This window comes from Bos indicus x Bos taurus, chromosome 21, assembly GCF_003369695.1.
Source record: "Bos indicus x Bos taurus breed Angus x Brahman F1 hybrid chromosome 21, Bos_hybrid_MaternalHap_v2.0, whole genome shotgun sequence".
NCBI classification, from domain to species: domain Eukaryota; kingdom Metazoa; phylum Chordata; class Mammalia; order Artiodactyla; family Bovidae; genus Bos; species Bos indicus x Bos taurus.
The window spans coordinates 61016544-61034429 of NC_040096.1; the positions used below are offsets into that span (position 1 = coordinate 61016544).

At 39.5% G+C, this 17886-nt stretch overlaps 1 protein-coding gene across 7 annotated transcripts in view; it reads right to left on the reverse strand.

The window, feature by feature from the left end:
- Positions 1-880: 880 nt before the first annotated feature.
- ATG2B (autophagy related 2B) overlaps positions 881-17886 on the reverse strand; it is an 80064-nt gene continuing 63058 nt past the window's right edge. For 6 of the 7 annotated variants that reach the window (XM_027521558.1, XM_027521559.1, XM_027521557.1 and 3 more), the window contains 8 exons: positions 15575-15653; positions 14293-14500; positions 11037-11106; positions 10634-10716; positions 9914-10035; positions 9171-9325; positions 8368-8517; positions 881-5838 (listed from right to left, as the gene is read on the reverse strand). In XM_027521558.1, the coding sequence (XP_027377359.1) occupies positions 5608-5838; positions 8368-8517; positions 9171-9325; positions 9914-10035; positions 10634-10716; positions 11037-11106; positions 14293-14500; positions 15575-15653 (1098 nt within the window). In that variant the 3' untranslated portion in view covers positions 881-5607. The remainder of the gene's footprint in view (positions 5839-8367; positions 8518-9170; positions 9326-9913; positions 10036-10633; positions 10717-11036; positions 11107-14292; positions 14501-15574; positions 15654-17886) is intronic. The other variant, XM_027521561.1, reaches the window with a different exon arrangement.

Below are 17886 nucleotides of genomic sequence, written 5' to 3' on the forward strand. Positions count from 1 at the left end.
CTTTAACCTCAACTTTTTAGCAAAACTTCTTTCTTGGTTTCCTTATTAGCGAAGAATTTTCACTAATTTAGACAACTGCACCTCTTAAATGAAATCCTAGAATGAGCATGGGCTTTGGGAGTCAAACCATGAGACTGTGAGCAAGTACCTTGACCTCTCTGAACCTATCTCCTCCTCTGGAAAACAAAAACTATTATAACCACCCCTCAGAGGGGCTACGAGGTTATGCAAATAATACAATACCTGGCTCACAGCAGGCACCTCACAAAGCTTCGCTTCCCTCTCTCTCACAAGAGTTTGGGGGAGAATGGATACATGTATATGTATGGCTGAGTCCCTTTGCTGTCTACCTGAAACTCTCACAACATTGTTTGTTAATTGGCTATACCCCAATGTAAAATAAAAAGTTTTAAAAAAAAGTCGTGTGAGGTGTGTTGTGACCCATGACCTTTCTCTGATGGTGCAAAGTGAACGGTCATGTAATGAGATCTGTCATCAAAGCATCTTTCAAAGTATTGTCTTTAAATATTTCTTTAAAATATTCCTAAATAATAAGATTCCTCCAAAAAGAACAGATTTTTTCAAGTATTTATCTAGGTCCCTAAGACCAAAACTATGTGTTTGCTGCAAGTCTACATTTTAGAGATAAAACAACTAATGCAGCAATTAATATCCAAAAGGGGGAAGGGTTGGCAAACTCTAACAGAATATGCCCTATATACTGACATCTCAGAAACTGGTAGCAGGTAAGCTCTAAGTACCAGGATCAGAGGAAGACCATTTCCCAAGAACAGGATCTGACACAGACCTACCCTCTGCTTCGAAAAATGTTATACAGGTTTTTTATACAGGGAGCATTTCTTGGAGAGAGACCATAGTGTTTAAAGCAAACTCCAAAGAGTAAATATTTTAATTTTCTTCAAGAATATCCTTAAATTCATAATACTTTAAATAGTCACACTAACAAGTTAACATTGCCACAAAAATACTCATACAGCATCAGTATTCTTAAAGTATTTACATTTAGAATTACTTCCATGAGGAAACAGCAACGACGACAGTCAACATACACGACGTGTTTTTTACTTGTGGTGAGATCAATTCAATGTCCAAAATAAATCGGGATGGATTAACATTAAGAGCTGAACTGGAGTCCCTACCAAATTTCACAATGGAAAAGCAAACAGTCCTGTGTGATGGCAAATTATACAAACAACATAAGACAAATCCAACTAGAAATTGGAAGCTGCCATTTCATATACACAAAATACATGTGAAACAGCAAAGTAAACATACTCTTACAGGAGGGGCTGCCATTTCAACCCCACCTCCCCTCCCTCCCAACACACACAGCACTAGAGATGTCCTTGAGTCAGCCAGTATCAAGTCTACAATCTCCTGAAATAATACATCAGATAGCACTCTGGTGTCTTCTATGAGGCTACGTGCTTGAAACCAAGGGGCTGACACTGGGTACAGGAGGCAAAAAAATGTGTAACACCTCTGTTTTTCAAAACTACTGACATTTCAAAATATGAATTGTTGAAACTCACATAAATTTCTTATCCCTCGCCACAAAGAAACTAATTGTGATGTACTAGACGGCCTTCTCTTTGACTTGTAGACACTACCATGAAAAGGAAATTCTTTTGATTAAAACTGACTGACTTGCAACTGTGCATATAAAGTCTATTACAGGGAGCAGAGTGCCTAGCATGATCCTGAAACTATTGTGATAAAAATAAAATGCATTAAAGCACTCAGTTATTCTCAATGAAAAGACTGACTGTATTTTCCATAAAAAGAAACAAGATTTCTTGGTGGTAAGGGGGAAAAAAAAATCTTTTTTCTCCCCCTTCACTATCTACACACTATCTAAACAACTTTCCTTTTCAACCTGAGACTCACAAACTTGTATTTGATTTATTCAATTTGGTACCAATGGGTCCGTCCAATTGATGCATCTGCCGATACCAAGTATCACTTTGTATTTGCATAGGGCCTTTTACTTTCAAGAGGCTTAAAGAACTTTACAGACGTTTTCTCTCATGTCTTAGGTCATGTCAAGAGGACGTGAAGGGAAGCAGGGAATAGACTGCTCACCACAGACCACTACCCCTGCCAGTCCCCATGAAGCTGAGGACACACACCCCACGAAGGTCTGAGAAAACTGAAGCAAAGCAGAGTTAAATGATTATTCTTAAGTCAGGTCATGTGGCTTTTATATATATATATATATATAAGATCTAAATTAATGTTAAGATAATAAATTGTTAATCCTAAAACTACTTAGTGCAAGTGTGGACTTCCGGTTTAAAACTGCTGAACTCCACCTCTGCCCTGTCTCGTCTCTGGTGAGGGCAAGCTTGGGGCACACGAGCTGACTCGACAGTGCCCGCGGGTGGCGAGTGGCCCCCAGGTAGCGGGCGTAGTTGTTTGGCCTGTTCGAGAACTGAACGAAGGCACCAAACCTACACGACACAGTTTTTAAGGAGGTGGTTAAAAAGTTATTCCCTTAAAACTGAAACTATTTCAACAGCATTTAAAAGTGACACATAGCAGGAGCAAGAGATACTAGTGTTTTGTCTTTTTGCCATTTTAGGCACATGGCTACTTGGGAAGATTTTTTTTTTTCTCGAGTTCTGTATTATAAATATATTGATGTTACATACATGTGCTTAATGGGAATCCAAATTGGACTCAAGCCTTACTAAAATGGAAGTCTTTGCTATGATATCTACAAAAAATATGCCATCCTATCTGTCCTAAAAGGCGAGTGCTGAGCGGACATTGTACTTGTAAACGATAGCCATCTGTGGACAGACAGGAAGGGAAACCAGGGGATCCCAATCAACCCGAATCAAGAGAAGACGTCCCCATGGCCCCTGCTGCCTTTATAATGTAAGGCGGTCTTACTGTGTTCCTGTAACCCTGGGAGGTTCTGAAACTCACTGATGCTTCCTGATCAAGCTTGCTTACCTGGACCCTCGGGGAGATACACACACAGACTCAATGCAGTGATACACAGACATGCTCAGTCTGCCCCATGAAGAGGTCAGCCTTGAAGGCACCATTCACAAACACATTAGTCTAAGAGATGAGAGACCTGGAGGAGCCGGGGCTTCCGTGGGTGCCATGCAGCCAGGGCTCTTGTTAGACAATGCCACCTATTCAAGGTGTCCCAGGCCTGGGGCCCACGACTAAGTGCTTCATCCCACACCGTCATTCCCACGTGCATGCTTGCTCGCACACGTGTGCATGCTCCAATCATCTGAAAATCTCTGCTGTCATAAGAAGCCCCTTCATTTACAGACGGGACACTGAGGTTTAGAGCTGAATGCCTTGGCAAAGTCACCACTTGGTAAGTCACAGACCTGGCCGCACAAGCATCCTGCCAACACGCTTTACTGTATCGGCGTGGTGTAAAAGTTTGAAAAGACGCTATTAAAAAAGAAAAAAATTAAGGATATTTAACAATGGCAAAGTGTTCAAACACACACACTTCTTCCACGTAAACACCTCAGGTAAACAGCATCTTGGTTAAAGTGACAATGAACAGACCCTTGACACTAAATCTTTCTGAGACACAAGGTTTCTGATCACACAGGTAGATTCTATCAAAAGCAGGTGCAGGAGGGCAGAAGAGACAGCCATGGAAATTACATAATAAAGATATGCTTAATGGGACTTATAAACCCAATTTGTCAAAAAATCGGTCCATCTGCAACTCAAGAGTTCAGAGAAGAGGATGATTATTTCTCCCTATACTAATTAAGTTCAATTAGATACAATATGGAAAATATATTTAAAAGTTAAGGAGATTTTATATTTTTAAATTTGAGTGGTGAAGTTTGATTACTCATCACAGATACCATACCCAGCATGTTCCATGTAAGGGAAAATGCTGGGATTGATGCAAGGGTGCCCAGAGAGTGCCCCAGAAGCAGGCTGAAGCTTCATACAGTAAACAGCCATGATTCGTGTGTACTCAGGACCACATTCTAGGTGGGCTCCATCCAGCTGGGCTCCAGTAACAAATGGTCCTCTGATGGTTCAGTAGGTGGTTTTCTGAGCACTAGCCTTTCAAGTTTTCCAGCAGTAAAAAGAGAACAAGACAGAATTACATGCTACTTGACAAAATTTTACAAATTTTAAATGTTCGGATTTTTGCTTTCTTGTAGAAAGTTTCAAGAATGAAACTGATTCAATGTCATTTTTCAAACCCCAAACTGAAAGTAGTTCTGAAATTCAACTTCAACTCGAATGCATCTCCCTATTCTAGGAAATGAGAGCGTTCACATCATGACACTTTAAATAGAGGATGAATACAAAGTCCTATGTTTTCTTTCTGCTAGATTAATCTAAAGTCAAAGACAGAGTTCTGGAGAACCATTTCCTTCTCACATCTAGGTAATGATCTGCTTAACATTAAGCAAAATCAATTTTGAGAAAGTGTTCCCAAGGATTTTGGAGTAAACCCTAGCATTGCATCTATGAATATGCTCTAAGAGAAGCAAAATATTCATGGAAGCATAAAACAACTTTACCTTTAAATAAAAATACTTTATTCATTCCTGACAGAATATCAAAATGTACATTGTTAACCAAGTAAAAATGGTGCTTCGAAATAGCTGACTAGGGCATATTTGGAGGATTTTTGGCTAATTTCAAAAGAGTAAAAACCACGTTCAATCTCCCTTTCCACATACGCCTAATAAGCTTGCACTATACCTGCTTAAATTTGAACAAATAAACAATTATATGGGCCCCAGTTCATCACAGAATGCACATTTTCATTATACTTAGAATAAATGAAAGTTACTGCATTTGAGTTACCTTCCTTTGCCAAAAACCTTCAGACTTAGTCCTCTTTATAGTTTGTGTAACTCTGTAAATTACATGTAGAATATAGCACATGACTTGTATTAATCTAAACACACAAACACACACACACACACACATAATAAAGTGCAACACAACAGAACAAGTCTGCGACATTCATGTTCTCAAACTCCCATGGAAGGATTTTCTGAGCAAATGGAAACGACGTTCTTGACTGCGTGAACACTAACTCCAACAGACTGGGATATTTTTTCCTCACTGATATTTATATTGAAAATCCTATTTGCTTTATTTTCCCTGTGGCTTCTGTCTCTCATTTTTAATGAAAGTTTCGAAGCTGTGATTCTCTTTAAACCTGGAGAAAAATCAACTCCTTGGAGCAACATAAATATAGTGCTTTCAAAGTACTCAAAACGTTTCTGAGCACCCTGTACTGTAAAAGGAGGTTTCCAATGATAGCTTGTCTGTAACAAGGAAGATTACAGTCATTTTAATAAAAGCAAGCATTCCACTAACTTGGCAGCAAATGCTTTACAGACTTTTGACACCAGCCACCAAACGTGTCTACTGGAAAGTACCAACTAGCCCTAAAATGTCAAAAGGTTTTGGTTGCATGTTGCTTTGATACTATATTATCTCACTAAGAAATGGTTTTGTTCCTGAGATGAGCGCGGTAACAGTAAATGAGTTCCCTCTGAAGTCGCCGGTGGGGCCCTCTGCTCCACATCTCCCCCCTCGTCTTCATCAAGAATCTCGTCTGAAACATCAGTCGTCCCCATGGCGCCACTTCTGCGACTCGTCCTGCCGAACATCTGGTCTGATCTGGTTTCTCATGCCACCCAAGACATTCGATGTCGCTTCTGTGGCGACGATCAGAGGTTTCACCACGGCCGGGGGGAGCTGGCGCAGGACTTCCCCCACGGCGCCCGTCACCCCCCGGCTCTCGTGTTCCCGAGCAGCAGTTTCGTAAATGGTCTGAGCCGTGTCTGCGATTCCCTGAGGAAAGAGGGGAGAAGGGAGTAAATCACTGCTCAGAAGACTCTCTAAATAATCTCGTAACACATTAACTATAGAGTTCATCAAGAGCAGGTTTGTAACCAAACGGAAATCAAAGCAGAAACTGTACTTTTGAGGTAACCCAGGATAATTACTTCTATGACAATTCTAAGGGAAAGTGGTAGTCCCTCAGTTGTGTCCGACTCTTTGTGACCCCATGGACCATAGCCCACTAGGCTCCTCTGTCCATGGAATTCTCTAGCCAAGAATACTGGAGTGGGCTGCCGTTTCCTTCTCCAAAGGGAAAGTAAGGGACAATTACAATTCAGCATTTTGTTATGACACTTATATACAGAAAATGTAGCTAGACTACAGCTTCACACAGGGATGTGCACGGAAATAGTTAATACTCCAAGAATAGCTTCTCTGGCACAATTAATCACTCTGGTTAAATCAAATTTAGCAAACAAAGCTTCCTGAATAAATACAATCACTAAATGAACATGGCGATAGCTCCTGTGACTCAACTGCAACAGGAAAACCTAATTCTACTGAGCTCCATAAAATAATTTAATTAGTTTTAAATTACTGGCTATGCACTAGAAAAGATAACTGGAACATTCAATTAAGATAAGAGACTAAATAGAACACTTTATTAAATAGAGAAAACTCTGAGAACACAAAGCAGGAACATGTTTAATAACCACAAATGAAGTTTTTGTAGCATTTTTCATCCTTCTTACAACTGTGTGACATGAAAATAATCATGACTGCTGAGCTTTAGAGCTGACTATGTAAATGTGTAGGTCGAGCCAGGGTGGTAAAACGTCACGCTGTTGTCACTGGTCAGTCATCACGTATGGGTTTCAAACCTCTCCCTTTTGTCTAACTCAGGACCCCTAAGGGCCACAAAGCAGTGTCCTCTTGTGATGGTTTCAGTGAAGGGCCTGGAGAGAAGAACTTCACACTCTCAGGGAAATCAAGGAACCTCGTCCTGGCCCCAAATCTAGTCCTCACTTTCACAATCTGTGAAGTGAAGTGTTAGCTGCTCAGTTGTGCCTGACTCTTTGTGACCCCATGGACTGTAGCCTGCCAAGCCCCTCCATTGGATTGGATTTTCCAGGCAAGAATACTGGAGTGGGCAGCCATTCCCTCTCCCAGGGGATCTTCCTGACCCAGGGATCAAACCATCGTCTCCTGTGTCTCCTACACCGGCAGGCAGATTCTTTACTCCTGCACCACCCAGGAAGCCCAAAGTGCTACATACCCAAGTGCTATAATATCCTGCTGCCAGCTGCCCCTGCTATGCCTGAAAGCCCAGGATCGTTTTTACAAACCTGATTTCTAACATGTCTACTGATAACTGGCCCAATCCTGACATCTATAGGAACAGAACTGACAGGTAATCAGCTCTCTTTATTCTAACAACTAAATCTCTTTTTAAGAGAGGTGACCAATGGCCTTGCCTTTATTTAGCCACTAATACATATCCTTACTTCAATGGTCTTCCTGCATTTGGAACCACAGAGGTCACTTTTGTCAGGTAAAAGACTGTCCTAAGGCACTTCTGTCTATCGGAATATGACAGAGGAAAATATCGTTAATGAAATCCTAATACACAAATCATAAGTAAAATGACCTCAAACTTCCTCATATGTCAATGAAAAAAAGAAAAAGATTAAGACAGGGAGGGAATGCTCCTGTCAACATCCATAAAGAACCAGGATTCACTGGTGCAACTAAACTACAATCTGGCAATGCTTAATAAATCGGGCAACATTTAATAAGTCTCAGGATTCAAACGGTTAGAAATCACCAGTTCTACCTTTAACAACCTCTTGCACATGTGAACAAAGGGGCATTTAAATGACATTCCAATAGAAGTATTTTAGGGGAAAAAATGGAAACTGTCCACCAACACAAAGATAAATAAATTATGCTATATTCACACAATGAAACACGATAAAAGTTTAAACCAGACCTACACATATCAACAAGGATGTATCTTTAAAGACAAAATATACAGATATATATGATACCATTTATGCTAACTTTTAAAATATAAACAATAGTATTTGCTTATGATGCCATACTTATATGAAACTATAAAAATATGCACAGAAAAAAAATGTACCATCTTCAGGATTGTGAACGCATGGGAACGGAATTAGGGTTTGCGATTAACCTAAAAAAAATTTGCTTTTTAAACAAATCTGAGGAAAACAGCAAAATACAAACATGGGTAAACTTCCCTGGTGAGTTCATGGTGTGTTTCTACCACCCCTTGCTTTCTTCTGTCCATAAAGAGACCAGTCTTCCCACGAGACTGCTAGTCTTCTTGAGAGCCTGCAGGCCAGGACGTAGCCCTCCCCTCTTCCCTACACACACATCTGCACTCATCAGTGGCAAAACAGTCCCAAAGCCACCCTAGGGTCCTTCAGAACGAAGCCCAAGCCCTGCTGCTCTTTAGACAAACTCCAGGGAAGGACGCAAACTGCTCCTGGTCCATCCCCTGGGGCAGCCACTCACCTCCTTCACGACACTGTAGGCCTTGGCCACCCCTTCCCTCAGGTCCACTGGCTGGTGGGCTAACCGGTGATGGGGGAACCTCCTGACCTTCTTGGGCTCGATAGAAAGGGTGCCTGGAGACACCATGTCATACGCAGTCTCCGCTGCTGCCTGGATCGTTTCATCAGAGAGGAAAGAGTGAGTCAGAACAAAGTCTGGGGAGTTACGCTCCAGCAGCACACTTCCTAAGGGGAGTGAGGAGCGGCAGAGGAATTCTGCAGAGGAATTCTGCAGCGACGGAATTCTTTACAACCAGAACGTATTCCTTTTATAACAAGAACGTTAACGTATACATTAGTATCTGCGTTGAGCAGCTTTTTTCAGTTCCTCATCTCTCTGAGAACACTCTGTTACCAGGCTAGACAAGAATGCATGGTCTGTGCACAACTGGGTAAGGCCAACTGGAGCTTAATACTTACTAGCAAACCTGCATACAACTACTATCGGCTCTCTAGTGCCTTCATTACATTCAGCTATGATCTCTCCACATAAATGTGCTGAAATAAATCTTTGGCTAACTTAATAGTTATAATTTACCTGAAACAGGCAAACAAATTTGACACTGTAGTCCACCACTTTATTCTACTAATTATTTAACAATGGACAGCTAATCAAAAAAAATTTTAATGATACTAAGTCATTACAAATAAAATATTCTCAGTATTTTATACATTTTCATGGTGCCATTTTAAAACCAAGATAAGTCAAGTGTTTCTAATGGCTCTCCCTCTTTCTGGAGATTAAGCTGGTCTATGGAAAGTTACCTGTATGGTTTGAACCATTCTGTTCGTGAGCTCGAGAGCAGCCATCGCTGTCGAGGTGCCAAAGGAGGCAGCCCCTCTCTGAAACCCTCTGACAATGCGGCCGTCCTTTCGGTACTGCTCAATTGGTAACCAGACCAAGTCCTTGAGGCCTTGAACTAGAACAGCAGTCAACATGCAGAAATTAATAGAGTACTGGAGTACAGCAGGTGAAGACAAACACTGCTTGCTTCCATTTATACAAGGTGCCTAGAACAGGCAATGTATATTCCTCAATTCATAGAGTGGGAAAATACACTGGCAGATGTTGGAGGTGGGTTAGGCGGGTGGTGAGGAATGAGGACTTACGTGTTTAATGGGGACAGAGTTCAGTTTAGGAAAGTGGAAAGTTCAGGAGACAGATGATGGTGAGAGCTGCACAACAACGTGAACGTCCTCAGCGCCACTGAAGCGTAGTTAAATACGGTTTAGACAGTGTGTTTTATATTATGTGACTTTTACCACAATCAGAACACATGTAAAAAGAAAAACAGGAGCACTGGAGCTCAAATCTCTGCTATATCCTAACCCTAGGATTTTTAACCCCTAAAATGCGAGGCAACATTTTTTGTGTATCACTAACAGGTAGGTTTTTCTAGAAAGATGATCCTCACATAGATTCTCGAAGGCATCCATAGTCCCGAAAGGGTAAAGAATCACTGATCAGGTAAAATAAATTATCTTCTAATTAAAAAAAGAACACTCACCTAGCTGTACTAGTGAATGCATAGGCCCAACACCTCCCAGGATTCCTGGCAGCTGGTTCTTCTTAATGTCAGTAAGCCACTCGGTGATTGCGTATGAGAATAATTTGTCCACACCTAGCAAACTAGAGAAAATGACTATTAGTATATGGGAAGAAGAGTGAAATTTATAGGTTTACACAGTTTGGGGGATTTTTTTTTTTTTTTTACTTAAGACAAAAAAATCTACAAATTACATGGATGAAATTTTATAGATTTTGAATTTTACTATATATATGTGTGTATATACATACATTTAACCTAATTGTAATGCTAATAATTCCTATAAAAGGCTAAGGTAATATATACAAGTGTGCATTTCCACTGTTTTTACTTCTTTAACATCTAAAGCTTTAACATCTAAAGGATTAATTCAACGTCTCTAATTGTCACACAGTTCTTAGCTAGTAAGGACCATTACCTTGTGAACTTCCATATAGGCTAATTTATAACTTTGCGAAATTATAAAAAAAGTCCTAACTATAGCTGCTTTTGGGGGAAATGCTCTCTTCAAACTGCTACTATTCTCTCAGAATAAAAAAAATAGCCCCTAGCCGGTAAAAATCCTCTAAAAATGAGCTCTCTGCAAATAACATTGTAAAATAATTAACTTATGTATGTTGGCTAGTTGTAAACTAACTTTAGTAACTACATCTTAAAGTCTCATATGATAAATCAACTTACCCATGCCGATAGAAAAGCCTCTTCAGCTTTAGTTCAGAGCAGTTTAACTGGGCGAGACCAATCAAAATCCCAGCTAATGTACCCTTTAAAATAAAAAAAAATTTCACTAATTAAGCTAAAACACCTAAAATATGTATAGCAAAAAAATATATGTATTTTATAAGACCCAACTGACATCCAAATTTTACTTAAGTAAATTAAGTAATTTTACTTAATTTACTTAAGTAAAATTTGGATCCTTAAGTAAAAATTATATTTACTTTAAAAATAGAATTAAATTTTAAAATCTTACACTTCATTTCAAACACATAAACTATGATCGAAAAAGTTTCCTAAAAACTGAGTCCACTAGAAAAACAAATGAGATAATTCTGTAGAGTATATCTGTGCAAAATTTCCAGACCTGATCCATTGATACGTGTTTCCCATGATAATCAAGTCGAATAGGAACTTCTGATGTGAATCTAAATTCTCTGAAGATAAAGAAAGAAGGGGAGTTATTTATATTAAAAATTACTAATAGCTGAAATTAGATGTAAATTAACCTTTTCAACTGGAGAATAAAAACCACAAAATAAATAATGTGGATATATTAAGATCTAAATAAAAGAGAATGTCTTTCAGCCGTATACCTTCTTAAGACAATATACCAACTAAACAATGTTAATCTTATAAATTTTATTTATTTTAAAAACCCTTTCCTTGTTTACTAAACAAAATTTAAGTTAGAGAAATTTATTCTGGCAGGTATTCAATTCATACAGAGAGTAAACTAACAAAAATAACTTTCAAGATTAAACCAAATAATATAATCATCACCAAGAAGTAAAAAAGAAGAGCTAAGGTATTTATTTTAGTTCCATGATGAAACAAACCTCCAGAAGACCCAGACATGAACCCTAGTTTTATCAGTTATATGGGATACAGTCAAGGCAAGTAATTTAAACTCTCTGAGCCTAAGTGTCTTTATCAGTTAATTTTTAAACCCCATCTACATTGGTGAATTCTGACACTCTTGAAATTAATGCTTGTAAACGGGATACTGACACACTTGGGAATTCTGAATGAAATTACAATTATACACATCAAACAAAAGCAGTTGGCTTCCAAAAGTTGGACTGTAAACTGTAAGTTGAAACACATTTTATTACAGAATTAATGTCAGTGGTTATATCCTAAGTTATCCCAAGTCATCCTGGAAAAGTCCTTAACTGACTCTAAAAAGGAAGTGCTAAATCTACATCAGTGACTACAGGAGTCTGGGGTCCAGGTCACCCCTCATCTTCCAAACAGCCGTCTGTATCTGGTTCTACGCCAACAGCCCCTCAACACCTGTGGGGCTTTCTCACTCTGTTCCTCCAAGGCATGTAACAGGGTAGACCAAATATTTTAATTATCTGTAAGCTCAACTCAAGAGAGATTTTTCTCTACTCTGTTCACTGTACCTAGAACAAAATCTGACATACATATACTGTGTTCAATAAATATTTGTGGAGTGAATAAATGTTTGCAGGAGAGGAGACTATTATGTCATTAATTGGAAAATGTACTGAATTTGGGCTTAAGAAAACCTCCATTCTAGTCCCGGCTTGGCAACTGTGTGGCCTTGAGCAAGTCACCTCTCCTCTCTCGCATTAAGCTCCTCACCAGCGAAGTGAGTAATCTAAACCACGTCACTAAGGACTACACTGGGGTCCGAGGCACTCCAGCAGTTTTTGAGAGCAGAAACAGAAATCTACAAGCTATTAAGTAGTCTAATGGAAAAAACACATATTTACCTAAGCAAGTGGGGCTATACAAACTGATTAAAAAGTGCCAAGTTTCCATGTTCTCAGACCAAAATTGTAACGATTTGATTTTTTTTAATAACGGTTATCCAGTGTTCACAAAAAACAAAAATCGGCAGCTTATACGTGATTAATATAAAATGAGAGTTCAAATTATTTCTTAGGATACACAGTTTTTTGGTAGAAAAAAATTTTAATACAAGCTATTAAGTAGTCTAATGGAAAAAACACATATTTACCTAAGCAAGTGAGGCTATACAAACTGATTAAAAAGTGCCAAGTTTCCATGTTCTCAGACCAAAATTGTAACGATTTGATTTTTTTTAATAACGGTTATCCAGTGTTCACAAAAAACAAAAATCGGCAGCTTATACGTGATTAATATAAAATGAGAGTTCAAATTATTTCTTAGGATACACAGTTTTTTGGTAGAAAAAAATTTTAATAAAAAAGCAAAATAGGAAAATAATAAAAGAGGCTCTTCCTTTATGATGGAAAAGTTAAGAATCACCAGAGAACCTCTATCTCAGGATCTTTCCAATTCTCATATTCTATTATATTTTCTGACTATTTTCATCAATACACAAGATATTCAAAACATGAAAACACTTTAAAATAGTTGTACTGCTTAGAACTTCCCAGGTGACTCAGTTGTAAGAATCTCCTGCCAATGCAAGAGACATGGATTTGACTCCTAAGTAAGCAAGATTCCCTGGAGAAGGAAATGGCAACCCATTTCAGGATTCTTGCCCAGGAAATCCCATGGACTGAGGAGCCTGGGGGGCTACAGTCCATCAGGTTGCAAAGAGTCAGACATGACTCAGCGACTGAACGACAACAACTGCCCACTTTGGGCCATACCTAAAGTCTAACCTTAGAGAGAAAGATAGAACTTGGGGAACACTGATGTCAGCAGGAGAGGAGTACAGAAAACCAGGGAAGGGAGTTGTCTCTCATAACAGAGGTGGTTTTGATCTTTGACCTCTTTCCTTCCGATACAGATCCTAGGCTCCATCCCCACCATCAAGGGCTGGGAAAGAAAGAAGGGAAGAATGAATGAAACTGGAAATGACGGACAACAAGCTAGTGGCTGGCTGTAGTCACAGCAGCCAGCAGCAGTATAGGGACCTGGGTTTCCCTATGATGCCAACTTAGCCAGAGGACAGAGGGTCACAAGAGACACAGCAGTGATAGGGAAGGGCAGAGAAATCAGACAGAAAATCCCCATAAGGGAAAAGGGAGGGGTGCTGAAGGTGAGGTGTGTAAGGGAAAAAGACAGCATCATGGTCATGGAGACACCAACAGGCTCTGAGAGTGATCAGAAGAGACGGACAGAAAGAGGAAAAAGGAAGAGACTAAGTGAAGAGAAAATTTCTGCTACAGGTTCAACAGGAGGCTGAGTCCTGAGCCAGGGTTATTATGTGTAAATGAGAGGTGCAAGTGGGGGGGGCCCACGTATAAACGTGTGTGTGTGTGTCTGTGTTTGTGCGGGCTCAGCCATGTCCAACTCTTTAGAGTCCCATGGACTGTAACCCACCAGGCTCCACTGACCATGGAATTTTCCAGGCAAGAATACTGGAGCGGACTGCCATTTCCTCTTCCTGACTCAGGGATCGAACCCGCATCTCTTGTGTCTCCTACACTGGCAGGTGGATTCTTTACCACTGACAGCACCCAGGAAGCCCCATGTAAATAAGTATGCATGCTTGTATGCTAAGTCGTTTCAGTCATTCTGACTCATACCCACTGATTATTTGCCAGGGCAGAGAAAAGCTAAAGTAATTCCACGATTTCTATGTCACACAAACACGTTAAAGAACAACTTTCAAACTCTAAAATAACGTCTTTTGTTATCAAAATTAAATGATTTACCTAAAAAACACAGGCTGATCACTAAACAACGCTTCTTCAGGAGAGAAGTCCTTCTCTTCTTTCCCATTAACCGCTTGCACTGAATTGGCACTGCCATTTGGGGAAGGCTGCTTTGGCCCGGGGAAAGAAAGAACTAGATTTGGCTCTTTTGAGGCGCTTAAATGCCTTGGCAAACTGCAGGTGACATCAGCCCCTGGAGACTTTTTAACTGAAAAGGTAATGTGCACATTTGGAAAATTAGGTACATGCTTCTTTAGAGCAACTTAAACCAAGCTACAGTTAACTTGTTTTACAGTATTTCGTTTAATAAATATAACTACTGCTACAGATAAATCTTTCACAGTAGCCCCCTCTCCATCTTTGGTTTCACTTTCCAACTATGGTCCAAAAATATGAAATGGAAAATGTCAGAAATAAACAACTTCTAAGTTTTCAACCGCATACCACTGAGCAACATGATGAAATCTTGCACCATTTCCCTGCCCCACCGGAAGGTGAATCAGCCCTCTGTCCAGCATATCCCGCCCGTGAGTCACTGGGTGGACGTCTCGGTTATCAGGTCGGTGCTTATGGTAAGTAACCCTTATTTTATTAATAATGACTCCAAAGTGCAAGAACAATGATGCTGGCAATTCCAATACACCAAAGAAAAGCCATAATATATTAAGTGAAAAGATGAAAGTTCTTAATAAGGAAAAAAAAAAACCATATGCTCAGCTTGCTAAGATCTACAGTAAGAACAAATTTGTACAACTGTGATGAAGGAAAAAGGAATTCGTGCCCATTTTGCTGTCATACCTCAAACCACAAAGGTTATAGCCACAGTGCATGGTAAGTGTTTAGCTAAGATGGAAAAGGCATTAAATTTGTACAAGATATTTTGAAAGAAAGAAAGAGATCATACTCACCTAAGTTTTATTATAGTATACTGTTACAATTGTTCTTATTAGTTATTATTGTTAGTCTCTTACTGTGCCTAATTTATAAATTAAACTTTGTCACAGGCTAGTATGTAAAGAAAAAACTTAGTACATTTAGGGTTTGGTACTATCTGCAGTTTCAGGCACCCACTGGGGGTCTTGGAACGTACCTCCTGAGGATAAGGGGGAACAACAGTACTTTTACATAAACTGCATATGCACAACTTAAGAAAAATAATCATGGAACACATTTATATAAATGAGAGAAAAGATCTGTAAGTCCATTCTCAAAAAGGTCTCGTAACAATCAAATCAATCCAAGTACACATTACAGACGTTTTCAGATTCTACATATTTAATACCTTCTGGATCTGGAGTCATGAGCAGCTCTACTTCTGTAGAAAGACTTGTGAAGAAATCCTTCAAGAAGAACAAGGCATCCTAAAATTGAGAGATGTAATTATAACTAAAAGGGTTTAAAAAGGTGCAGCTATTTTTAAAACTGTGAAAGGAAGTAACGTGAAGTCTCTCATTTCACTCATTGTTCATATACAGCTATAATTTATCCAGTGCCAGCGCTGTGCCTATTCTCAATTCCTTTCTCTCTCTCACTCTTCCTTGTTAATTCTCACAACTCTCAGAAAATTAATTTATAGATGTGGAAATTAATGTACAGATGAGTTAGAAATTAAATGGCCATTTCTAAATCAAAGAACATTTTAGTTTTCATAGAAATATAGAAGTCTCTTTCTTATTTGGCATTGGGTCTCTGAATTGGTAGCAGTAGTATTACTAACAATAATAATAGCAGCTAGCAAGTACTCAATACTTAGATGTGACTTAAAAGTTCTTAATGTCTTATTTCTGCTTTTAACACTATGTTATATTGCCTGAGTACATTTTCTTCACTGGACATGATATTCAAAATAAAAACTAAAAGTAAATAAAATCACCCACTCAGTGTGGTCTCTTCTGAAATTGGACTGGTCTTGATGTTGTATATGCAAGCCATATTTGCCCATTATTAGCAGCTTCACAGCAACTGACAAATCCATTTTGGAGAATATGAAAATTAAATACCTGAGCCTGTTCTTTCTTATTCTTCCTTTCCATTAAAAACAATCTTAAATTAATATAAAACATTAAAACTGCACCAAAACACAACGTGAAAGTGAATTACAGGGTCACAATATGCCACAGCACACTGAAAGCCTGAGTGGCATTCCAAAGGGTCTGATCTATTGATCACACTTGTCAGAGGTGTCAATGACGGATGCTAAAAAGGTATTTTTTTAGGTAATGTTGCATATGAGAAACTGGGGGCTGGACTGAAGAACAAGCAGACAGCTTCAATAGTATTAGAATATTCTGGTTCTGCAGTCGAGGAGTAAGTTGGTGAATTGTTCATTACATTATTATTCTTTACACATATGTATTTATGTAGATGTTTATATGTTATTTACATTTTATACATTTATTAGAAATTGCTATATATATGGTACATGTGCATGTTAAGTCACTTCAGTCATGTCCGACTCTGCGATCTTATGGACTGTAGGCTTCTAGGCTCCTCTGTCCATGGGATTCTCCAGGCAAGAATACTAGTGGGCTGCCACGCCCTCCTCCAGGGGATCTTCCCAACACAGGGTTTGAATCTGCATCTCTTACGTCTCCTGCGTTGGCAGGCAGTTGTTTACCACTAGCACCACCTGGGAAGCCCAGATATGATATATACATGTATCAAATATTACATGTTAATAGTATATAAAATGTTATCCTTTGCCACCAAATGGCAATATTTTAATACTATAAATGTTTTGCCTCTATGACTGCCTTCAAAAAAAGAGAAAAGGACAACTAACAAGGCAGTGGTTTTTATACGTTTTTACTACAAACAACAGACAAAGATATATTAATCATCAGCTTTTCAAAATGTTCTCCAAATGGTTGATTGTGGTATTTATGCTGAACTCTTTTGCTGTTCAGTCGCTCAGTCGTGTCTGACTCTGCAACCCCACAGAATGCACGCGGCACGCCAGCTTCCCTGTCCTTTACCATCTCCTGGAGCTTGCTCAAACTCTTGTCCATTGAGTCAGTGATGCCATCCAACCATCTCATCCTCTGTCGCCCTCTTCTCCTGCCCTCAATCTTTCCTACAACTCAGTAAGACAAACAACCTAACTTTGAAACTAGAAAGATACAGAGACTTCAAAACAGATGTACAAGTGTTGAATAAGCTCATGAGATGATGCTCAGCATCATCAGTCATCAGATCAGATCAGATCAGATCAGTTGCTCAGTCGTGTCCGACTCTTTGCGACCCCATGAATCGCAGCACGCCAGGCCTCCCTGTCCATCACCAACTCCCGGAGTTCACTCAGACTCACGTCCATTGAGTCAGTGATGCCATCCAGCCATCTCATCCTCTGTTGTCCCCTTCTCCTCTTGCCCCCAATCCCTCCCAGCATCAGAGTCTTTTCCAATGAGTCAACTCTTCGCATGATGTGGCCAAAGTACTGGAGTTTCAGCTTTGGCATCATTCCTTCCAAAGAAATCCCAGGGCTGATCTCCTTCAGAATGGACTGGTTGGATCTCCTTGCAGTCCAAGGGACTCTCAAGAGTCTTCTCCAACACCACAGTTCAAAAGCATCAATTCTTCGGCACTCAGCCTTCT